General features: G+C 33.2%; 1 protein-coding gene across 2 annotated transcripts in view; it reads right to left on the bottom strand.

Moving 5' to 3' along the window:
* LOC148611283 (uncharacterized) overlaps positions 1–26,080 on the bottom strand; it is a 36,593-nt gene that overhangs the window by 2,530 nt on the left and 7,983 nt on the right. For both annotated transcript variants that reach the window (XM_088591680.1, XM_088591679.1), the window contains exons 3-11: positions 21,647–21,719; positions 19,645–19,920; positions 16,495–16,632; positions 16,115–16,237; positions 11,950–12,246; positions 10,517–10,651; positions 8,612–8,712; positions 4,707–4,789; positions 1,501–1,555 (exon numbers count right to left, since the gene is read on the bottom strand). In XM_088591680.1, coding sequence (XP_088447806.1) covers positions 1,501–1,555; positions 4,707–4,789; positions 8,612–8,712; positions 10,517–10,651; positions 11,950–12,246; positions 16,115–16,237; positions 16,495–16,632; positions 19,645–19,920; positions 21,647–21,653 — 1,215 coding nt within the window. In that variant the 5' untranslated portion in view covers positions 21,654–21,719. The remainder of the gene's footprint in view (positions 1–1,500; positions 1,556–4,706; positions 4,790–8,611; positions 8,713–10,516; positions 10,652–11,949; positions 12,247–16,114; positions 16,238–16,494; positions 16,633–19,644; positions 19,921–21,646; positions 21,720–26,080) is intronic.

Here is a 26,080-nt window from a genome sequence, read left to right as displayed (position 1 = left end):
TTATATTTTGTGCTATAACCAAATGTCCCAATTTTTTTCATTTTTGTCATTTTAAGGGAACAACTCAAACAAGGAATCATCATACTAACTATTACAGTTTTCCAGTTAAAACCAAATGACAACAAAAGATTACTCTAATAAATGCAAATTGATGACAACAGCTCAAATGGACTTTTAATCCAGGTAAGCTAAAAAATTAAAATCCTCATGCACAATCCCCCTTTCTTGCAAATCTATTTTTAGTGTTGATGACCTTTACCTGTGACCTAAAATCAACAAGTGTTTTAAACATCAGAAAAGATTCCTTCAGTGCAAGTTTTATTACAATCTAAGACTACTATACAGAGTTAGAAATAGTAGTCTGCCCGCCAGCCCACGACTGGCTATTTTTTGGCAGGGCTGGCTAATTTTATCAAAAATTTATATAGCCATATAGTAAAAATATTTAAAAATTGTATTCAGGACTGTCTAGAATTTGAGTGAGTTTCCTACCCTGCTACTATAATCATCAAGGCAGTCTGCACTGTGTAAGCCACCAAGCTTTTAAGACTTATGTATACAATTTCATTTTTAATTTATTTTTATGTTACTTGAGTTTAAAGGGGAAACTATTTTGCTGTAGCAGTGTATGAAGATGTTTTGGGGCCAGCTGCAGCCTGTCCTGTGGTGTGAGGGTTTCCTAGTCATTCACTGAAGACCAATGGGTGGCCTTGGGCTGATATTTTCATCCTGGTAGGGTTGTTGTCTCTTTGATATATTCACCATACTTATTCTACTAAAGACTAAAAAAAAGCTATGTCCCAAAGATGGAAAAGTGGTCTTACTACTTGGTGGTAGAAAGAGGAAAAAGTGTATTCAGTGATAACAGTTTAAATTATGTGACAGAAACAAGTTTTCCTATCAAGTCTTTTGTTATATTGACCTTTGACCATCAAACCTCAGAATCAACAGGTTTATTCCTTGTAAGCTTATCTTCTAGATGCGCAAGTTCAGTTTTTCCAAAACTGAACATCAAGGTAACTTTGCATTCATTTATTATTCCTGTCCCTATTGTGGTAAAATTTTGACTTGTTTTACAAGAGGCTTGTTAATCCAGTGCACAAGTTCACATAAAGAATACCCAACGCTTTAAATGGACTTGAACATTAAATTGTAAACCTTTAATTTAGATTTGAAGGTCATTAACAACTCATGATATTCCTAAATGAATATACGACACTGACCCTTTCTTAAAACAATTCTATCAAAATCCAATATGTAGTTTAGGAGGAGTTGTGCTTTATTGGTTTAAACATGTAAACCTTCAAGTAGGATTTTTCCCAAACCTTTCTACAAAATATAAAAATCCCTTGTGTGGATAAGGAGGAGTAGCAATTACAAGACGTGGACAGACAGATAGATAAACAGACATACAGACATACAAGGTTATTCCTATATATCCCAAAACTTTCTGTGAGGTACATGTACAATACATTCTCAAATAAAAAATCTAATAGTTACTTGAATAAGGCGCTGTTCTTCTTCTCTTTTCTGTTTTATTTTTTTCTGCGTGGAGCTGAAAATAAATTTATTACTCAATGATAGGTACACAAAATTTGAGGTGAGGACAACAGATATTCCAGCCATTCACTTTTATGACAAGTGAACTCAAAAAAAATTTACAAATGGGTCTGAGACAGAAATGGCTGTGTTGCCAAATACACCAAGTCAGTTAACTGAAAGCAGAAGTGTGGTGGACCTGAAATCACACCCCATGTTATGGGACATCATATTGAAGTTGCTTAACAAATATCTTGTGACTGTGATTTATGATTGCTGAGAAAATGTTATGAAAATATTTTCCCCAATTACCAACATTCACCATCCTTCAAGCTGTTTTGCTAGAGTACAAACTAACCAAAAATGACTTGAGGTGCTTTTCATGATGTGTTTATTCTTCTTAAACCATAGATGTATGTTCCATTATTGGTTTGTACCCAGTAGTTTATCTAAGACAATGGAAAAGAATTATTAAAAGCTTTAAGCCAGTTTGTACCGGTTAATGTTCTAATGATTTTTTAAGAGTTGTGTCCCTTACCCTAGGTCTACCTTCTTAAGCCAGTTTGTACCGGTTAATGTTCCAATTATTTTTAAGAGTTGTGTCCCTTACCCTAGGTCTACCTTCTTAAGCCAGTTTGTACCGGTTAATGTTCCAATGATTTTTAAGAGTTGTGTCCCTTACCCTAGGTCTACCTCCTTAAGCCAGTTTGTACCAGTTAATGTAAATCAAGAATGTATTTTAGTGCTGAAATTTGGGTTGTCTCATATGTACTACATGTAGTAATCAATGAAATGTATCTTACTTATACACAGTACAAAGATCAATGTTACCCATAATTACTATTCTAAATTGCACTTTTTCAGATTTAGAACTATCGAAAAATATTTTTCTGTTTTTGAAGATGTACCAATTTTTCATGTGTGTTTCTTTGCATGAAAATGTACTCACCACAAAAGTAGTAAATATAAATTCATCAATTAAGTACAAGTCCATATAAAATTCAGACACTGTCCATATTAAAGTTATTCATGATGAAGATAAACCCAACAATATAACAATGCTTTTCCAATCTGCAAATGCTATATTTTTCTGAAAAATTTGTTTTTCCAAATTCAGATCTGCACTTTTGAGAAAATCATACATTTATCACCCACTAAAATCAACCAACGAGAACAAAATCAAGAACGATAACTCTTGCAAAGTGCTAATTTCATGTATAATCTATATAAATTTTATCACAAAAGTGCAACACCAAAATGAAAAACAAAGACTGGTTATGTGATCTACATGGGTTTCTGAACAAGAAATAAAAGTGAATTTGGTGGGTTTTTGACATGCATGAATCACCTCCAGTCTGATTTTACAAATACTGATACTTAAAATCTAGAAAAACTTTGAACTAACTTGATACCACACTCTCACATATGATAACATGCATCTATTGACCTCAATATTCATTTGGATTAAAATCTAAAATAGGAGGTACACAATGGGTGCATGTAATAAAGATTCTGTGAAAGTTTCATTTCAACTCCAATCAGTGGTGTAGAAGGAGTAAAAAATGAGATACGGGTCCACAATGTCCCCATATTCATCAATGACAAAGTCTATGATACCCAAAGTGATTTGGATGAACATCTAAAATAGGTGGTGCATAATGGGAACATCTATTAAAGATCCCTGTGAAAGTTGTCTGTAGATCTCTTCCATTAACCCAATTTTCCAATGAGTCTGTGAAATCAAAATCCATCAAGGAATTCTAAGGTTATGATGTGAACCAATTTTGAATTAAAATCTATTTTTTAAGTAATTCCAGTACTTTACATTAACATATGATTTACATAATTATATATTACAATACCACTTTATGCTGCTGATAAGTGCCATTAAGCTGTCATTTCTAGACTAACAGGAGATGAAATGTACCTCTTAAATACCATACACATGTATTTTATGTGTGTTTTTTACATACATATGAGAACAGGAAGTTTACATTAAAAGATGAAATGATTGATTAACATTGAACTTTCTGTAATACTACTGAGAAACGCCTAGTCTCAGAGGTTGCCAGTTCTTTAATCTGGTTTCTAATTTGTTTCCCTGGTCAATATCATAAGTAATGCAAAAATCGCTAAAAATTCGAAAGAAACTTAAGGAACAAAAACATTACCCACACTTCCTGGTTATAAGTTGTTTTGATCGATTCAGGTCATCAAGGTTATGAAAGAGTAATCAAGATCATGCGAACCAAGATTCTAGCAGAAGTCACCTTATTTTAGAGCATATTGCAACTTCGCTTGAGTTGTGCCATTTTGGATGTTGAAAGCAAGCCAAATTCAGTGGCACAGAATATTTGATGATTGGCAACTTTAAAGACTTCAGTCTTTGATTTTGATAATGATAACCATTACCTATTACCTAAAAATCAATAGGATTTTACCTTGCCAGATAAACATTTTTTTCAAAATTCACAAAGTAAAAGATACATTTTATGTAACATGCAAAATCAATTTTTGACAGGTGGATATAGGGTATGTAAGTATTGTCACATGACTCCGTGATTTCATGAGAATGGGTCCTCATCTCCCATTCAAATGCATAGAGATTCGTCATTAACATAGCACTGAGTTCATTGTTAAAAGCAAAATATATTTTTGTGAAAAACTACTGAAATATCTAGTTCTACTGAATAAAAATGTTAAGAAAAGCAGAAATAGAAGATTTTGCATAGTGATACAGCGTTTTCATTTCCCGGATGTGAAAAATAAAATGCAGACCGGCCTTCGGATTTCAATACGTTCTACATCTAATATTCCAGAAGAAAAACTGAAACTAGAATGAGACTTACAAGCCCTATAGGAGCAAATTTAAGGAGGCAGACCTAGGGTAAGGGACACATCTCTTACAAATCATTGGAATGTTTTTGTATTCACCATTTTACATCAAGTTCATGTAAGCATCAAAGTAACTCTCACTGATTTCACTCCATTTCAAAGGAGAGCTTGAAAGACTGATGAAATTGAATATGATACAAACATATATCACTGATTTCATGAGTTATTTCCCTTACCCTGGGTCCACCTCCTTGAATGGAGATAGAACAAACATACAAACTCAACAAAAGTTATGCCTATAAAAAAATTTTCGTCTGATATTATATACTTACTACCCAAGGAAGCCAGCTATCAGTAATATCAGAGCAGTAAAGCTGATTACTATTATCAAACCAGTTGGTGATTCTGATTCTTTCTAAAAATAAACAATAAAAAAAAGGATTAATAAAATTTATTTGTTCATCAATGTAGAGATGCCAATCTGATATTTTCCTATTTCCATGGTGGTTCTGTTTGAAACATAAGTACTTTGTAACTGTTTTTTTTTTAGGAATCCTACTAGTAGGACTATCAGAATGATCATTTCAGTGATAGAAAGTTTCTTTCTATCTATTATAGTTTCCAAGATATTGGCTGAAAACTGTAAAAAAAAAAAATCTGTCATTTTTTCATCTTTCAAGGGCAATAACTCTTACAAGAAGTCAACTGACAATTTTAATACCTCCAACATGGCTTCACAGATAAAAATGAAAATTTGACCACAGATAGATCTCATCTTGCTGAACACTTTTATCTCGTCAGAAATTGGCTAAACCTAAACGAAAAACTACTGTCTGACCTATAAGTTATATTTTTAATAAAGGCGACCATGTTTTTCGACAGATCAAAAATCCCCATATCAGTTCTATGCAAAATACCCCAAGGATCATTCATACCAAGTTTGGTTCAAATTGGTCAAGTAGTGACAGAGAAGAAGATTTTTGAAAGAGATAACATTAAAAACAACAAAAAAACGTTGAAAAAGGTCAGCAACTCCAACATGGCTAAACAGATTAAAATGAAAATTTGACCACAGATAGATCTCATCATGCTGAACACTTTTATCCCGTCAGAATTTGGCTTAACCAAACGTTTTTTTGGAGATATATGCTAAAAACTACTGTCTGACCTACAAGCTATATTTCTAGTAAAGGCGACCATTTTTTTTTGACAGATAAAAAATCCCCACATCAGTTCTATGCAGGATATCCCAAAAAACATTCAACCCAAGTTTGGTTCCAATTGGTCAAGTAGTGTCAGAGGAGAAGAGTTTTAAAAAATCGTTAACGACGGATGACAATGACAAACAATGATGACGACGGACACCAAGTGATGTCAATAGCTCAAATGGTCTTGGCCAGGTGAGCTAAAAAAACATCCAAAAAGGGCAATAACTCAAACATGGCTTAACAGAGTAAAATGAAAAATTTTACCACAGATAAATCTCATCATGCTGACCACTTTTACCCATGGCAGAAGTTGGCTAAACCTAATGGTTTTGGAGATATATGCGAAAAAACTACTGTCTGACCCCTGTGTTCTATTTTTAGTAACGGTGGCCATGTTTTTTGGACAGATAAAATATCCCCACATCAGTTCTATGCACAATACTCAGCGATCATTCATACCAAGTTTGGTTCCAATTGGTCAGGTATTGACAAAGGAGAAGATTTTTGAAAGAGATAACATTAAAAACAACAAAAAAACGTCGAAAAAGGGCAATAACTCCAACATGGCTTAACAAATTGAAATGAAAATTTGACCACAGATAGAACTCATCAGTTCTATGCAGGATACCCCAAGGAAGGTTCATACCAAGTTTGGTTCCAATTGATCAAGTAGTGACAGAGAAGATTTTTGAAAGAGATAACATTAAAAACAAAAAAAAATGTCGAAAAAAGGCAATACATATGTAACTCAACATGGCTTAACAGATAAAAATGAAAATTTGGCCACAGCTAGACCTCATCATGCTGAACACTTTAACACCATGTCAGAATTTGGCTAAACCTAACAGTTTTAGGGATGTATGCAAAAAACTACTCTCTGACCCCTATGTTCTATTTTTAGTAACAGCAGCCATGTTTTTCGACAGATCAAAAATCCCCACATCAGTTCTATGCACAATACTCAGCGATCATTCATACCAAGTTTGGTTCCAATTGGTCAGGTATTGACAAAGGAGAAGATTTTTGAAAGAGATAACATTAAAAACAACAAAAAAACGTCGAAAAAAGGCAATAACTCCAACATGGCTTAACAAATTGAAATGAAAATTTGACCACAGATAGAACTCATCATGCTAAATACTTTTACCCACAGTAGAAGTTGGCTAAACCTAATGGTTTTGGAGATATATGCGAAAAACTACTATCTGATCCCCTATGTTCTATTTTTAGTAATGGCAGCCATGTTTTTCAACAGATCGAAAATGCCCACATCAGTTCTATGCACGATTCCCAAAGGAACATTCTTACCAAGTTTGGTTCAAATTGGTCAAGTAGTGTCAGAGAAGAAGATGTTTTAAAGAAATAATATTAAAAATAGCAAAAAAAAAACGTTGAAAAAGGGCAATTACTCCAACATGGCTTCACAGATTAAAATGAAAATTTGACCACAGATAGATTTCATCATGCTGAACACTTTTACCACATGTCAGAATTTGGCTAAACCTAACAGTTTTGGAGATATATGCGAAAAAATACTGTCTGTCCTATAAGATATTTTTAGTAAAGGCGACCATGTTTTTCGACAGATCAAAAATCCCCACAGTAGTTCTATGCAGCATACCCCAAAGAACATTCATACCAAGTTTGGTTCAAATTGGTCAAGTAGTGTCAGAGTTTTAAAAAAATTGTTAACGACAACGTACGACAATCACAGACAACGACAATGACGGACACCAAGTAATGGCAATAGCTCAAATGGCCTTTGGCCAGGTGAGCTAAAAATAATGTCGAAAAAGGGCAATAACTCCAACATGGCTTAACAGATCAAAATGAAAATTTGACCACAGATAGATCTCTTTTACCCCATGTCGGAATTTGGCTAAACCTAACAGTTTTAGTACCATTTTTGTCATTTTTCAGACAAATAACATACCATCTAGTATGCACTTGGTAAATTTAACACTTTGAACAGCTGATTACTTCTCAGGTAATCTCTAGACTTTTCCCTCTTGATAAGGAAACCCCAATAGTTTATGATTTGGAGTGGATAGTTAAGTGAAGATGGGTGATTGAAAGAAATTCTTCAGCCATTTTTTAACCAAAAGGATGTCTCACTTTCAAGGAAAATAAAATGATGGCATTTGAGATTGGCTACTTCCAACACTCCCACAAAAAAGAAACATTCTTGCAACTATTCACCAGAACATACTACATTGCACACATTGTCACATGGCTCAAATCTTGTCCATTAGCCAAAGACTCAGCAAACTACCAACCATTCAAATATCAGTGTTATACATGTAGAAACAAATGATGTAAAAGGCATGCAGAAAATGCTGGTCATAAAAAGGCTATTTCTGTTACTCAAGGTCTTGGTCTTGCCACTTTTATTCCATCTAGAATGAGGTAATAAGATGGTGCAGCTGTTGCGTTTCATCACATCTCTTCCTTTTTCTATCGATGTCGAAGCATTCCATAAATCCCCAGAATTAGAGCAGGGACTCTATTCTGTAATTTTGTTGCCGAGCATGACTTACCGGCATATTGTTTGGTAGTGGATCATTTAACTGACTTGTAAAAAAAAAATGTCACCGGATAGTAAAATTGTTGAGAAATTTCTTACAAGGCTTAACTTCTGTGATTCTCATTGTAAAAACTGCATAAAATATAGCAATTCATATTGTTATGTACTGACTTGTATATACACATGAAATATATACAAAATATTGAAAATGTCACAAAAAATCTCATGATTTCCTGCATGGACAGTACAAAAGGTTAACAGGTATTGTTAAAGTATTCATTTTTGCTGTTTTCACTGTGGACAAAAGATCTAAAAAAAATAGTACATGTACCTGCAAAATTTATTTTAAAAATTATACAAGGTAACCATTTTTTAAACCATAAAAATTGATATCCGCCAACATGTTTACTTGACAGAATCCGCAAAAATTAATACACTCACATAATGCCAAAACCATAAACCCAAAACGGTTATTTATATATGATACTTATACAATTATATATACCTCTTTCACTTCAGCAGGTAACGAAGTATTATATATAACGAAATCGTTTTCCTTCTCCTCTTCTTTATTTTCCTGATTTGTAACTGTTTCATCACTTTTACCTACATGAACAAATAGAAAAAATTATATCATTCTCATATAATTCACAAATACTGCAAAATAAATTAATTTTAGTATCGGCTTTTTGTGTGAATTTGAATGGATATCAAAAGAACATATTCCAATGATAAAGACTAAGCAGAGGAAATAGAAAAACACAACAAAGAACATAACATAACCAAAAGAATATGTAAAGTAAATTAGAAATATTAGAATGAATAGGTCAGCAATAAGCAGAGCACAATTTGTTCCAAAAGGAATGCTGACAGTCTGTTGATAAAATTTCCACCACACTAGACAAATATGTTGTCCGATAAAAAATTCTAGCATTCTGACAACATTTTCTTAAGTACATTTACAAAATGTTTTGAAATTGTTTTTTTACAAAGTATGGAGACTCACTACCAAGCACTTCATATTTATATCAAGGTGTTTCAACCAAAAACAACCAAAAATGAATAATATTTTGAGTCAGAACTTCAACTCAGTATGTGGAATAGTAGTATACAATGCTGAAAAATGAGAGGCTCTTATATCCCAATAATAATCTAGCATGTTTCCAGAAGATCTTTTGAATTTTTCAGGATCCACATAAAACACAGCACAGTATTAGCCTGGGCATAACACCTTTAAAATTTTCAATTACACAGGAATAATTATAACATATGTTTCCATATGTTTTTCATATGTATTTGAACATATGAAAAACATGTAAAATTTGATATTGCAATTTGTCCCATGTAAAGTGATAAATTTGAATTTTCTGTGAGCTAAAATAACCAAGTCTTGAGTCGAACCTGAAAATATACAAGTATAAAAGTATTTTTTATATGTTTAAGGAATAGTCTGATGCCAATTACACTGAACTGGTTTATCATGTTAGGGGCCGGTCAAAGGCAAAAGGTCCATGGGCTGTTTGTCTCTTAAACATATTTCCTATTTCCTTTCTTGTAAAATTGTATAAAATTATACAGTATTTGTGATTCAACATTTAAGAAACAACAATGAACTTACTAAGGAAAAGGGAATGCTGTGAATTGAATGCATTGTAATTTGGACATAAATCAACTATAAATATGATCTTAACCTCACCCAAACAACTAGAATCAGAAGTCGATAATTTGAACATTTAAATTAACCATCCTAACATAATTCCTACCATACTTAGAAAGACGTAATACTATCCTCTAGATATTGTTTCACATTAACTTTTTTTCCAGAGGATGAAAAATTTTCCGTACCTATTAAATTATTTCCACTGCTTGATTTATAATATTACTATAAGTTATTATGTTGTCCGATAAAAAATTCTAGCATTTTGACAACATTTTCTTAAGTACATTTACAAAATGTTTTGAAATTGTTTTTTTACAAAGTATGGAGACTCACTACCAAGCACTTCATATTTATATCAAGGTGTTTCAACCAAAAACAACCAAAAATGAATAATATTTTGAGTCAGAACTTCAACTCAGTATGTGGAATAGTAGTATACAATGCTGAAAAATGAGAGGCTCTTATATCCCAATAATAATCTAGCATGTTTCCAGAAGATCTTTTGAATTTTTCAGGATCCACATAAAACACAGCACAGTATTAGCCTGGGCATAACACCTTTAAAATTTTCAATTACACAGGAATAATTATAACATATGTTTCCATATGTTTTTCATATGTATTTGAACATATGAAAAACATGTAAAATTTGATATTGCAATTTGTCCCATGTAAAGTGATAAATTTGAATTTGATTTTTTTTTGGTAGCCAGACATCTTAATTTGCAACATTAAAATAGCAAAACTTACATGTATCTTCTACTACTGAAAAATCTGCCTCTGTTTCTTCTGATGCTGGAGAGCCAGCCAACTGAACAAACACATGACATTTATATAATCCAAGATTCCTCATGCAATCATCAATGTACATCACAATGTGTGGATCTATATATTAAAACAAAAATAATTCATGGATGTTTGACAGATCCATTATCGTAAAGTATACCTGCCAACACTCTGCATTTCATGGTAGGCTCCTGCATTTGAGCCCCATGTCCAACAAAGAGTTGCCTCCCCATAAACTCCCTGGTTAAAAGATTTCTCCCGTATAATAACCTGCAACTGAAAATTTGAAAATATGGTCACCATTTTTAATCTTCGATACTATACTGCAATGCCACCTCACTCAGACAAATTATTCTGACTCTGATTTAACCACTCACCACACTGCAAGTATCCTAAATGCTGTGTGTTGAGATAAATTTGAAGTAAAGCATTTGAACTTTTACTCATAATATCATATCAGTACCATTGCATATAAAATTCAGACACTGCCAGTGGTAGAGATGATAAACAGTAATGGAAGCCTCAATAAACCAATGTTGCTTCTTTTGGTCTTTTACCTAACATCCAGAGCTGCCAACCTGAAGTTAAGAAAAATTGTAAAACTGTGGGTCTGCTGGAGATTTTTTGTGAGGAACAGACATTTTTGTTTTATAAAGCTTCTATGCAAGCTCGATCAAAAAACTGTAAGGTTCATTTTGTATTGTAAAATACATGTACATTATTGGCAAATGCCCAAGACTTTGAAGTGGATTTTACTCTTTTCAAAACCAAAGCAGTCTTGACGATGACAAAAATCCCGATTTTCATTTTTTTTCCTGCTAATTAGTAGCATGAACTTTTGCCAACATTGGGAGACTTACGCTTAAATAGTAGGAGTTGGCAGCTCTGTAAAAAGTCTTTCCCACATACAGATCTGTATTTTGGAAAAAACCATACATTAATTTGCCACTTAATATCAATAAAATCATGAATCAAGAATGATAACTCTTGTAAAGTCCAATTTCATAAGCATATATTATCTCAAAAGTGCAAAAACTAAATGAAAAACTATGACACGTTATTTGGTCTGTAACTGTTTCTGAAATAAAAGTGATTTTCTGACATGCATAAATCTTCTCTTGTCTGACATTTATTAAGGATGTTGGCTGCTTGTGTTCAGCCATTCTTGCCAGTTTTTTTTAATCCTCTGGTTTTAATAATTTCAAAGCATTAATATTTTTTTTGCCCAGTGACCCCCCTCTTTTCTTTTCATTACTCACCTTAAAATGTTATTTGGGAAGTTTTTTTTTATGAAATCCTTGTTGTCTCTTCAATGGTTTTAACAGATAGAACCTACTAAGACAAAACCTATGGAACATCTAGAGAAATCCTTTCACAATCAAACCTCATAAATTTACCATCAACTACAGAACCAAATCCCATTGGACATCTCGTCTTAGGACCACACAGATAGGACTGTCTCCAATATGTTATATCTGACCATACAGTATCCCCTCTATCATTGATTCCACATATTGGCAAAGAGTAATCTTTGGCATATTGTTGGAGCTCAATGACAAAACCAAGAACAAATGTCACTCGCTCCATTAGTCCTTTTGATGGTCTGCATTCTAAGGCATCAAAGGTTCTCTTCTTCCCTTTATAAGAATAAGTGAATTTTCTGTGAGCTAAAATAACCAAGTCTTGAGTCGAACCTGAAAATATACAAGTATAAAAGTATTTTTTATATGTTTAAGGAATAGTCTGATGCCAATTACACTGAACTGGTTTATCATGTTAGGGGCCGGTCAAAGGCAAAAGGTCCATGGGCTGTTTGTCTCTTAAACATATTTCCTATTTCCTTTCTTGTAAAATTGTATAAAATTATACAGTATTTGTGATTCAACATTTAAGAAACAACAATGAACTTACTAAGGAAAAGGGAATGCTGTGAATTGAATGCATTGTAATTTGGACATAAATCAACTATAAATATGATCTTAACCTCACCCAAACAACTAGAATCAGAAGTCGATAATTTGAACATTTAAATTAACCATCCTAACATAATTCCTACCATACTTAGAAAGACGTAATACTATCCTCTAGATATTGTTTCACATTAACTTTTTTTCCAGAGGATGAAAAATTTTCCGTACCTATTAAATTATTTCCACTGCTTGATTTATAATATTACTGTAAGTTATTATAAACCAGCCAGAGGTATTCCTAATTGTAATTAGGGAATTATTTCATATTATTATACTTCAGTGCTTACTTAACTATATAAAAGTAATACAGTAATTTTGCTGTTTCATTCTTTTAAGTCGTCTAGATAACTATTTCCCTATCCGGTGAAATAGTTTTGAATATTTTCCCTCTACGGTAAATTTCACGATCAAATTTCCTGGACTTTTTTTGTCACATTTATTTCATTGGTTTAAATCGAATGACATCATAGGAGAGAACTCAGGAGTTTTCATTGTAGGATAAAATAACGTAACAGCAGAGGACAACAACAAAATGTCTGAGGGATGTAGGTTCGCTTCCCTAGATGAAGGCGATTTGATTAAGATAATCGATGAAAAAGTTGCAAAGGCAACAAAGGAAGTAATAATTGGAGTTGTTCTTACATTACAAGAATATTTACAAGTGAAAGACAATCAATTTAAATCACTAGAGGCTTTGGAGACCACTGACATAAGTGATGTTGCAGGGGTACTGAAGAAGTTTTATGGCGGAACTTGTAAAACGGATGGCCACTTGTATGCCCCTAAATCCTTCACGGCTATTTGTTTCTGCCTTCAAAAACATTTCATTAAAACAAGAAAAGAGGACATTATAAATGATGCAGGCACATATATGCATCATAATATTGGTTCAGGTCAGTTTTAACAGTGCTAATGAAAAACATGCACACAAACTGCATACCAGTAGTTTTTCAGTATAATAAAACACTTATTAACTGGATGTGAGGGTAATAGCAGTTGTATTGTCCCTGAGGTACTAACTATTGTCTGAAGCAATGCTGAGAACAATAGTTAGTACCTCGGTAACAATAAAAACCCATATACTTTACATAGTAACACCCAAAGAGAAATGTGTTAAAAAATCAAAATAGCAGTCTTTATCTGTCCTATTAATAAATTTGGCTGGATTTACTTGTGAATTATTGCTAATAGATAAAGAAAATTATCCTGTCAATTTGGTTGGAATTCAGGCAGTACTTAAAAACAAAAATGGATACAGTATGTTTTTAAAATGTTTTGTCATTGAAAATATTATCCATAATAATATTTTACTGTTTTATAATATCCTGGCAATTAATTACTTTTCTCATATACTTGTACACGTAGGCATATTTTTTCTAAGATAACATTTAACCACAGAATAATATCCTGGACAAAAAAGGTGTTGCATGATAGGACATGCTAGGGCATGCTAAGAATACCCCTATCAACCCTTCCAATCAAAGCTGGGAACGTGATACACTGTACAAGTCATCATGAGAAAGTAATATACCAAGTATTAAAGCAATCCCTCAAGTAGAATCTCAGAAATCTGTTACCAAAATTTCCAATATGCAGCATTTAAAAACTATGAAGTCAATCAGTAAACAGGAAATAGATAGCAACTAACCTGAATGGGGGAGACAAGGTACCAGTCATCATGATAAAGCAATATATCAAATATGTAAGTATTCCTTCCAATAGAAGCTGAGAAATTTGTTATGAAAATTTCCATCATTCAGCAACTAAATAACTAAAAAACATGAAATAGATGAGGGACGATCCTGAAAAGGGGAGACATAGTACTAGTCATGAGAAATCAATATACCATATATTTAAGCATTCTCTCCAGCAGAAGCTGAGAAATCTGTTACAATAAAAAGTGTAACAAGACTGACAGACTGAAGGACAGACAAGGTGAGTGCAGGGGGTATAAAAGTAATTTACAAAACATCCCATAAAATAATGTCCTGATTACTAATTAAAACTACAAAAACTTAATACCCCATTACCCCATTGGATAACTGTACAGTGATCTCCCAAAGGCCATATAGCATCACATTGCCTTGATGCTATATTTTTTACCAGGATGCTATCCAAAAAGAACTTCTCATAAGGTCCAAAATAAATCTGATGATATTATAATTTTTTGATGCAAGATGCTTTATCAAAATTCAGAGGTAACCAGGATGCCATCTGTAAATTTTAGGGAAAACACTGTGTCATGCACCTTTTAACCTTCATTTTGCTTTGGATCAAAATCTAAAGCAGGAGGTGCACAATGGGAACATGTAATAATGATTCTGTGAAAATTTCATTAAATTCCTTACATTAGTATAGAAAGGGTAATGGATAAGATACAGGTCCCCCCTTGTCTCCATACTATCAAATGATTAAGCCCATATTTTGCTAGACAGAAGCCCTAAATTGAGTCAGATCAAAATCTACAAAGGAGGTGCACAATTGGCACTTGCAATAAAAAATCTGTGAAAGTTTCATTCAATTCAATTCTGTGGTATAAGGGAAGTAACAGATATATAGATGGGTCCCCCCATTTAAGTCCATTTTTTGCTATGTGAAACCCCCAAAATTGATTGGGATTAAATTATAAAATAGGAGGTGCACAATAGGAACATTTTAAAAAAAGATTCTATTAAAGTTTCATTCAATTCTTTTCAGTGGTGTTACAGATAAGAGATGAGTCTCCTTGTGTAACAGAAGGACAGACAGACGGACACCCCTATCACTATATACTCCCCACCTGCAGGGTATAAAAATCTCCTGGATACTAATTAATATCTAAAAATATCCTGTCACATCAAAAACTGAATCATAATCACCTAACTTTGTGAACTCTTTTACCCAACAAAAAACCATGCCCCAGTTTTTAAATGGTAATTGTGACCCTAAAGAAAACCCCATCAGACCCATGAATGTTAATCATGATAAGGTTTTGTATATCAACAATCTAGCAGCCAAGGAAAATATTTAACCATTATAAAATATCTGCAGATTAAATATGAAATGAATTTTTTTTTCAGTGTAAAGTATTTTACACAGGATGCTGGTACTACTGGATGTAACATATATTGCCCTGTCTTTCAAAAAAAAGCTGATGACAACCAACAGTTGGAAACAACCAAAACAAAATGCTTACACAAGCGAACTCAACCGTTTGGTCAGGTTGAGTACAAGAACCAAAAATATATTCCCTTGGGTAAAATATGAGCAGAGAAAATAATTTTTTTTTATTTTCTTAGTCAAAATCTACTGGCGGAGAGCACTTCCCTGTTGAGTGTTATATTGGAATTTATATAACCACAGGCACTAATTCAATGCAAACATACAAACAATTATATTACCGGTTACTAACTTTTTTGCCGGATTATGAACACAACATCTATCATTAAAAAATAATTGAATAATAATAAATATTTTTTACACATTTTGTTGGTTATCTAACAAGCTTGGTGCCTTGAGTAAAAACAAATATTTCAAATATCTAACAACTGCTCATGGCATATTTAGAGCTAGGTGAACTTAAAGTGATATAGCAATACTCTGAACTACACACTCTGAGCTAAATTGTCACCAGACACTTCTTGCATTTCAAAAAAGTACTGTTCAAGTTGTTCTGAGTCAGAGCCTCCTTCTCCCCATGCTATCTTGGACTTCAATCTACCATACTCATGCATACCTAAGAAAAAAAATATGGCCATAATGATTGTATACTTATCAATTCATAATAACCTTTATCACATTTCACCTAAAAAATTCACAATAAAATCAGAACATTTTATAAGAATATAATTGCATCAGAAAATTACCCATTCACAAAATTTTACTTTAATTGACTCTGTTACATGACTTATACCCAGTGTCAAAATAATATGATGGCATCATTGGAAAAATAGCTTTAGAGCATGATGCTAAATGGCTACATTTTGCACTTACATGGGATAGTCATCCACTTTTTATGAGCATTGTAGAAGCGAATCTTTCTTCCAGGTTGTCGTATAACGCTAATGGTACATCTATAAAATCCCTGTTGAGTAGCACAACTCTTATTAGTTGCATAGAGATCCAAATGTGCTATAAGGAATAAAGAAAAAAGCAAGGCATCTAATTTAATTGGACATCTAGTGTCAGCCAGTCACATTGCAAAAAAAATTTGGGAAACACAAAAGACATAAAATGGCCTTAACTTTGTGTAAATGATCCAATAAAATCCAGCTGGATATGTATTCTATGAGAGTCAATAACAATACAAAATTTGAAAAGATTCTTGAATATCTTCTCAAGTTATAATCTTTAAATTATCAGGAATGGACAGACAGACTTACCTCACGGAAGTGTATAATGAGCATGCTCATCAACCAACCACACAAGGGTCTATTTCATAAAAAAATCCCTTGAACAGTTTATGAGGAGTTGCACTTACTAGGTTTTAACATGTAATAACCTCAATTTGGATTATCTCCCTTTGGAGTCCTCCAATAGTAATTACATCTATGTATGATACCCAACCTTCCTATAAAATAAAAAAAAATATCTTTACCCGTTTCACAGGAGTGACACTCACAAGGTTTTAACATGTAAAATCCTTAATTTGAATCATCTCCCTTTGGATCCCTCCAAGAGTAATTATATGCCTTCATATAAATCTACATTTGATACTCAACCTCCCATCAAAATCCCATTAGCAGTTTAGGAGGAGTTACAAGAAATGTGGACAGACAGGATAATTCCAATATACCCCTAAACTATGTTTGCTGGGGTATAATAAGATTTGATCCTTCATTTTTGAAACAAGGATCAGGGATTAATTGATGTTAATGATGTCACAGTACCAAGGAAGTTTATATAAAATAAACTCTAATGCCCAAAGAACCAACCAAGAAAGCTTGTTACAAATCAAATCAAATGTTTTCAACAATAAATGTAAAATTTATTCATACCACCACAAATGTGACCAGAATGCCATTCAATTTGCTTCTTCTTTCATGAAATGATTTAAAAAGAACATAAGGGTAACCCAAAGAGATTCTTGGTTAATATAGGTTTATAGAGTTAGGTTTGGATAAGTTTCACTGTACAAAAGTAATCAAGGGAACCAAGATTCAAGTGAAACTCAAAAGAATTCCAAAAATCAAAACCAGACAAGGAAAACAGTACACACAACAAAGTATATGAAATAACCATACATGTACAAAGAAATAAAGTAAATGAGTAATCCTGATTCCACTAAAAACTGGGAGCATAGACCAAGTGCATCGGTAAAGTAAGTTATGTCTGCCTTTCTAGAAACACCCCCTAAATTGCTCATAAAATGTCAAGTCTGGGGTAGACAAAATAGGAAAGGAAAACTATGACACAGTGAAAAAAACGGTTCTAATGGTGCAGATGGATAACCATAGCAATCCACAAATCCATGAAAAGTAAAATCCAGCTGTGAGTAGAATAAAAGTGTTGTGTATCACAGAAAGTTGGAAGGTTACCAACATGCATATGCTGAACAAAATCCATAACATTAAAGACCTGATAAAAAAACAAAACATCCAAAATAAGTAAATATTTATGGACATAAGAAAACATGATTATACATATGAATGGACAGTAGTTAAACCTTCATATCTCCATTACCTAAAAATAGGGCATCTAATGGGACATGATACCTTGCCATGTTGTGTTGTATTTAATAAGGTAAACCCATTAATTTTCACAGTTCAAGAGTTGCTAATTTTTTCTTGTCAAGTAAACATAATTGCAGGTATCAATTTTTGTGCTTTCAAGCATATTATTAGCGTTAAATAGTATAAATAATAAATTTCGTGTTTATCATTTTTGTGGTTTTTGGTCAACCAAGAAAATAGCGAGATTAGTACCTTTACAGCATCCATGGACACATGCTTAATACAAATCATCACTTGGGAACAACAGATCAATGATCTGAAATTCGTATTTCCATTTTTTACTCGGAAGTCATGTGAGTGGCTTCGAGAATTGTAAGTATAAGAATGACAAAAGGGCTTCCGGCAGATAATCTCACGGACAGAAATGCTTTCTTCAAATTAATGTGTGATTCCCTTTTAAACTTTAAATATTTCACTGATATCCAAAATGAATGATATTTCAAACATTTTAAGTGTTAATTTTCAGCTAAATTTTGTCGAACTGGTAAATCGAGACGCCAAACTATTTTTTTGCCATTTGGCCACGTAGTAATTTCATAGAAGATAGTTAAAACCCTATACAATTTAATTGGAGTTATCTCTCTTTGGGTGGTGTTGGATTTTAACTACACCCTGTGAACGGTATTATAATCAAAATCATTTTATCAAGCAGCGTCACAATCAACATCATCAGCCGCCTTTTTTTCAAGTTTAAGGTCTCAAGAACATAAACAAAAGCAATAATCTTATTTTCATGATATTTGTGTACATCTTTGTTTTGTTTTGCTGCAGGTTGCAAGGGAAATATGGGTTAAACACCAAAACATTCTCAAACCTTGGTCCATGTCATGACTGGCACTCTAGCACATTGCTTAAAAAATAACCATCGGGAACCTATCTTGCAGGTTGCACGCCAAGCGACTTTCGAGCTTCAGCACCTTCGGTGCTTTGATTTTAGGATTTGTAGAAAGATAACTCCCAATTAATTGAAGAAAAAATATAAATTCACCTAATCACATTCTAAGAAAGATAGCTCTTAATTCATGGATGAGAAAAAATTGGCAGGGAAAAAAGGAACTGTATTTGTCTAGACTCCATAATACCCACAATTCTCTAACATTCAAAGAAAGATAACTTCATTTCGTCAAAACATTTTTGGGGTAAAAACAATTTAAAATAACCACAACATCTGCGTAAATAATTCTATCAAACTGGAATTCAAACTTGATCTGTATCTTATGATACTCAGTGACTAATAAAAGCTTAAAAAAGATCTTTTGACTTCTACTAAATGTATCATATGGAAGCTGTTGGGTGGCGGACAGAGGAACAGACTGATATGCTCCTGCAAGGAGTTAGATTTAGATTTACAGTATTTCACATAGTCCACTTTCTCCTTAAATGTGAAATAGGAATTCCATACTCTATATACCTGATTTTGCATGGACTTCCCCTGTACCTGCGGCACGATCATCATCCATTATATGTTCCCATTCAGGTCTATTTGACCATAGTACAGTCTTATTACGGAGCATGGCAACCACTCGTTTATAATCTCTATGAAACCCTTTCAAGGTAGCTAATTTAAACTCAATAAAAGCTGCAAGAAATCCTTCCTGAAATTCATTGTTTTTGTCCCATGAACACCTAACTTTCATTGGTCCCTCTTTTGTAATTTGTGTTGATACCTTTGCTGAAACAGTGTGGTCTAAAAGAAATGAAAATAAAAAAATAAGAAATTATGTAACAAAAACGTGTATTTAAAGAAACAAACGATACCTCTTCCATTCACCAGATAACTGTTTCCCCATGCTCATCAACAAGGAAGGGATAGGAGGTCTTCAAGCAGAATATTCATTTTATTTTATGAAAACAAAAAGTTTAAAAGTTAGTACAAAAATTACCTTGAATATGATACTGTAATTTAATATTGTAACTAAAATGAGAAAAAGCTATATGTTAAAATAAGCACAAATAATTAAGTTACAGTTGTAGGCATTCTTGTACATAATGCATGGTACACAACCAAAAGTGCTGATATCATTTTTGCAGGTTAATGTATTGATCAACAATGTAGTCAATGTTTCTTTACAGATAACGGTACAAGCTTTATTCTTATACAACTAGAGGCCCCTTGCATAAACATCTGCAAGGAATACACATATGTGGTGCAAGATTAATATTATATACATTGGAAGTATTATTGTCGGTGGGGTACCAATTTTTGTGGTTTTCATGGGTTTTGTAATTCATGAAAATTGTTTCCCGGCAAAAAGGAACTATTCCATTAGTTTGTATGACAGAGTTGTCAAATCCACAAATTTAAGAATCCATGAGCTGATAAATTTTCCCTAAACCATGAAAATTGGTAACCACAAATAAAAGTACTTTCACAAACAGTAATTTTAAAAATCATGGCACAAAAGTAAGACACCCAATACCTGGAATTGTAATTACTATAAATTTTGAAAAGGTAAACATCGAAAATTCCTGTAATTTTCAAAAATGTTATTTCCCCATTGAAAGTATCATAGTTCTGCACAATGGCTAAAATATGATCAGATCATGCTATATTGCTTAAAAAAACAGAAATAAGCAGAATCCATGTTATTTTAAAATGCAGAAGAAAATTACTGGTATATATGTTTTAATTTCAACTGAAACTGAAATCAAAGCAGTATTTTTGGAAAGAAAAAAGGAGATTTTTGAAGGACAATTGTTGATGGATTGAAAGATATAACTTTACACTACTTTTGCAAAATTGCTTTGAAGCTGCCCAGTCTGACTAACACTCAATTTCGGATTTTTTTTCTTAAAACCTGTAACCAATCAAACTATCTAAAAAATTCTGTTTGACTTAAGGATGTGTGACATGAATTTTCCCATGACTGTTTTAGGTCAAGGCAGACTAAATTACCAAAGGACTATAATCCCCCCAAACCAATCCATAGATAAAGGCAACAAAAATAAGTCTTGTTTCCTTCTACCAACAGAACAAACAGAGTAGGCAGGTATGGAAACAATTATATTTTTTCAAAACATTTTATACTGAGAAAATTAGGAATTACAAGACCACAGACATGGTAAAAAAGTGATAAACACATGACCAACATTTCGAGCAACATATAGGCTGCATCAATTAAAAAGTATGAAGAAACTAGTACTATTAGAATGGAAATAAATCACTAAAACGAAATGGCTGGCCATTTATGTCATTTAACTCCTCGCTATCCCTCTGGATAAAACAATGGGACATAAATGACCAGACCGTGGTAAAACAATGATAAAATGGAGCTTCTGTGATTTATTTCTTAAACAGTCTAGAATTTAAGGGTGTTTCAGCCAAAATGGCCATAAAATGTTTAGGATAGGCACCAAAAAAATAATGTAAAGTAGAATAAGGTAGGGTAGACATATTATAACAACATTCATACCTTTCATTCCTTGTGCTTCTACTTCATACCAAAGATCTTCAATGTCATGTATTGTATGGCTTGATCTCTTAACCTAATAAATTTTAAGTAGGATAAAATTAGGAATAGGATGGATGTCAAATCAATAGCCTTTATTTAGTTCTCACAGCTCTTACATAGTGGATCAAATTGTTGTCTTCCTTGCTAAATTAGGCTCCAAAATATGTGTCTCCTCTGACTAGACAGTGTATCAATATTAAGATATTACATTTTATGGTAGCATTCAATTTTAGAGTTTTGTATTGAGCTCTTTGACTACCACAATTAACAACATTAAAATTTTATGATACTTAAGCTTTCTTGAACACTATTCTTTACAATATTCATGTGGCCTACAGCCTGCAGATATAAGGAAAAAATACTTGAAATTACAATTATTCAACATCCTGAGACGGGCCTGTAAAAATTTAAGACATTTTCAAAGCTTTACCCATATGAACAAGTTCTATTGAGCCTACATTTTGTATTTAACAGTGTTTTTGAAATTTTCGCTATTTTGAGTTTTCACAGGAGTCAATAGTATCTTCCTACAGGGTATGATGTTAAAGATTGTCCTATTTCCTACAGGGTATGATTTTAAAGATTGTCCTATTTCCTACAGGGTATGATGTTAAAGATTGTCTTATTTCCTACAGGGTATGACATTAAAGATTGTCCTATTTCCTACAAGGTATGAAGATTGTCCTATTACCTACAGGGTATGACGTTAAAGATTGTACTATTTCCTACAGGGTATAACGTTAAAGATTGTCCTATTTCCCACAGGGTATGACGTTAAAGATTGTCCTATTTCCCACAGGGTATGACATTAAAGATTGTCCTATTTCCTACAGGGTATGAAGATTGTCCTATTGCCTGGTACAAGTTTAACTACCATTTGGACAAGTAAAAGTTATATTATACAAAACAAAATTTTATCAATTTTTCAACATTCATTTACTAAAGGACAATCTAGATTTCAATTTGGGCAAGTAGAATTTCAAGCCTTAGACCAGAGGCCATAATGTTGAGAACCTGTTGACGTCTGATAGTCAAAAAACAAACAGAAAACATTCTTTGACGACACTGACAGCAGAATTAGAGACGTGTACGAAAGTGTTAGAAACAAGAGTTGACAATCATTTTGACCAATTTTTCGTCCTGTTGAAGGCAGGTAAAGCTTCTAGTTCTATGGAAACTTCAATTTCTTAAATTGGTGGTTTAGCCAGGCAGGAGAATGAAGTCGGGGGGGAAATTTCAAGCAGGGAATGTATGCCTATTTTACCATAAGTCCTTAACTAAGAGGAAGATTTGGGCAGCCCCAGAATTAGAGTCAGAGACACTGATGAACACACTATTCTTTCTTTGCACCTTGATAATCTGGAGAGAGAGCTAATGTACTGGATTAATTGATGTAAGACAAAGACAGTTGTACAAAGTAGAAATCATTGAGATGGAATCCATCTCTGTGGGCCCTGCCATGGTAATTATACTATAAATATGTTTTTAAGAAGCTGATCAACCCACATGCTAAATATCAAAAGCCCACATCAAAAAGACAAAAAAGTTACAGCCTGGATAAGAGTTTGTCAACAAAAAATCAGGAAGTTGACCTTGAGATCAAAGTTCAACGCCGTAGGCCCAAAACCATGGTAAGTGACACGTCTTTATGAGATCTACCCACATGCCAAATATCAAAAGCCCATATCAAATGACAAAAAAGTTATAGCCTGGATACAAATTTGTCTGCAAAAAAACAGGAATTAAAATTTGTGGTTAAAGTTCAAGGCCAATATCTATGTGTGCGACACATCGTCTTTAGGTGATCTACCCACATATATCAAAGGCACACATTGAAAGAAAAATAAGTTACAGTCTGGACACAAGTTTGTCCTTTGACCTTGCGGTCAAAGATTAAGATCATTGGCCAACATCCATGGTGTGTGGGCCTTTAGGTGATCTACATACACAACAAAATATCAAAAGTTTACAACGGAAGACAAAAAAGTTACTGCCTCGGATGGAGTTTGTCAGTGAAAAACAGAATTTGACCTTGAGGTCAAAGTTCAAGGTCATATGCTAACGTGCATTGTACACAATGCATTGTCTTTAGATAATCTACCCATATACAAAATATCAAAAGCCTACATCGAAAGACAAAAAAAATACAGTGTGTACACAATTTACAACAGACGCACAGACAGAGTGATCAAACACCAATTTTAGTGGGGAGGGGCTAATGACTTTGGGAGTACAGATAGTCATAAACAATTTGTCAATTCTAGTAACAAGTCTGATAGGTTTCACCAATTATTACCTTATGATAATTATGTTGAAGTTGTTAAGTGTAAGTGTTTGTAAGAATCAGGCAAATCAGAAAAAATCAGAAACATGCATTTCTAAACTCCATCGATCTGACTATGTAATATCACTCAAGGATACTTTCTCTATTTGGAAAGACTATAATTTGATATCTGCATCACTGGCTTTGCTCAGAAATTTTTCAATAGAATCTTAGAAAAATAAGGTTTTTGACAGAGTTATCTGCCCTTGAAATGTTCATTTTCAGTGCATTCCTATGAAAGTATAACTCAATGCACCAACATGATAAGGAAAATATTGTCTGTTTTCCCTGATTCTGATGGTGCAAATAGTCATATTACATCATCAAAATGATGGGGTTTTTTTTCATACCATGTTTCATCCAATGCCTGATTCTTACAGAGACTGACACTTAAAGGTGGCAATGATCAAAGATTTTCATCAAAGATGAAATTCAAACTGATAATTGTGATTCATATGTTGGGAAAATTTTTGAAGATTCACAAATTAAGATGTTAGCTAAATCATGGAGAACTGATAATCCTAAATATTGAACTTCTTTCAGAGAAGAATGTAGACAAATGTTCCTAATAAGTCTTTATCAGAGTTGCAAGTTCCAGGACTTGATGACATTTTAGAACCTATGATAAGACATTTACATCGGAATAGATGAATAGCTGGTGTAATGGAAATCAATTGTTTTCTGATCCCTTGAAACAAATTGAAACATTTTCTTTTTCTGGTCAGAAATGGCACAATGGGTCTTTCATACATTTCTTTATTTACAGCAGGCTTTAGTGACACTGTTTAATAAATTAGGATCTGACAATGGTGGTGAAGATAGTTAAAGACTTATTTTCAATTTCAATGAAGTCACTTGATCAAAAGGGTTGTGCAGGAGTGTTCCATTACATGGTGAGAAGGAAATGTGCAGCAGCTAATGCAGGTATCAATAAAAACCTTAAAGATATTCAGCTTTAAGTTTTATATTTGCCTCCCACAGGAGAGGGTGTATTTGGTAAGGCTCTAAGAAGAACCCTCAGAAAAACAGATGGAACAAAATGATCAATTACAAGATTGGCTTCCTAAATTTTCTTCTGCTTCTGTAGTTTCGGACAATTCCAACAAATGCGAGTTAGAATATGACAGCTGTGAAGGTTGATCAAATAAAAATCCTAAATATTCAGGAAATCAAGGGGATGCAGTGATGGGCCCAGAAAGAATATGGGGGTGGTCCAAAGTGAAGTTCAACGTTAACGTCAATTTGCCTGATTTGTTTCACCCCAAATCCATACAAAAGCTGTGTTCCAAATAATGGTGTGTTTAGTCTCAACACCAACAAAGGATTTCAGTATTTGTTCATGATTTCTGCATTGTGTGATAAAGTAATACATGGTGCCATTTTTAGTATTACCACATTAAGACAATCAAGTGCCCTATTCTAATAACTTTACATTTGTTTCTTTTATATATTTCCAAATATCATTTGTGAGCTGGTATTGTGCATGGACCATGTATAATTATCAGTCAATGTGGTTATTTATAATGACACCATCTTATCAAAATAAGAAACAGTACATGTAATTGCAAATACATCAACTTTTAAAGGAGGTTAATATTTGAGTCAGCATCTCTTTCTCACCAACTGCAAGAACACTGAGATGTTCTCTTGGGCCCCATACCTAGGAACATCAAAATTTATTTCTGGGACAGATCAAAGAAATTACTTTCTAGAAGCATGGATTTCATGGAAGGTAGAAGTTGGTATTTCTGTTCATCAAAGAGTTGCTGTATACATGCCATGTTTAGCAGGAATCAACAACATGAAGGTTTTATTTTTTTTAAAGTGATGCTTAAACAGATGAGTATTTTAGCTATCAAAAAATTCTATTAAGTTTGAACATTGTGAAATCTTGATTAAGAATACTATCATTTGGGTATTTGTAGAAGTTTTGGGTCTAATCAACTGCATCTGAAGTTTTCTTTGATGAGTTGTATTGACAATGAACTACAAGGTAAAACTCACTGATACCTATACTGTCATTTTGATACTTCTAGGTATAGCAATTAAATCAATTATAACAATGAAAAACT

The sequence above is a fragment of the Perna viridis genome, chromosome 7, assembly GCF_037379345.1.
Source record: "Perna viridis isolate PV_CMFRI_1.1 ecotype Kerala chromosome 7, ASM3737934v1, whole genome shotgun sequence".
In the NCBI taxonomy this organism is placed as follows: Eukaryota; Metazoa; Mollusca; class Bivalvia; order Mytilida; family Mytilidae; genus Perna; species Perna viridis.
Note: the sequence above shows the minus strand (reverse complement) of the source record. Positions and strands in the feature narration are given on the sequence as shown.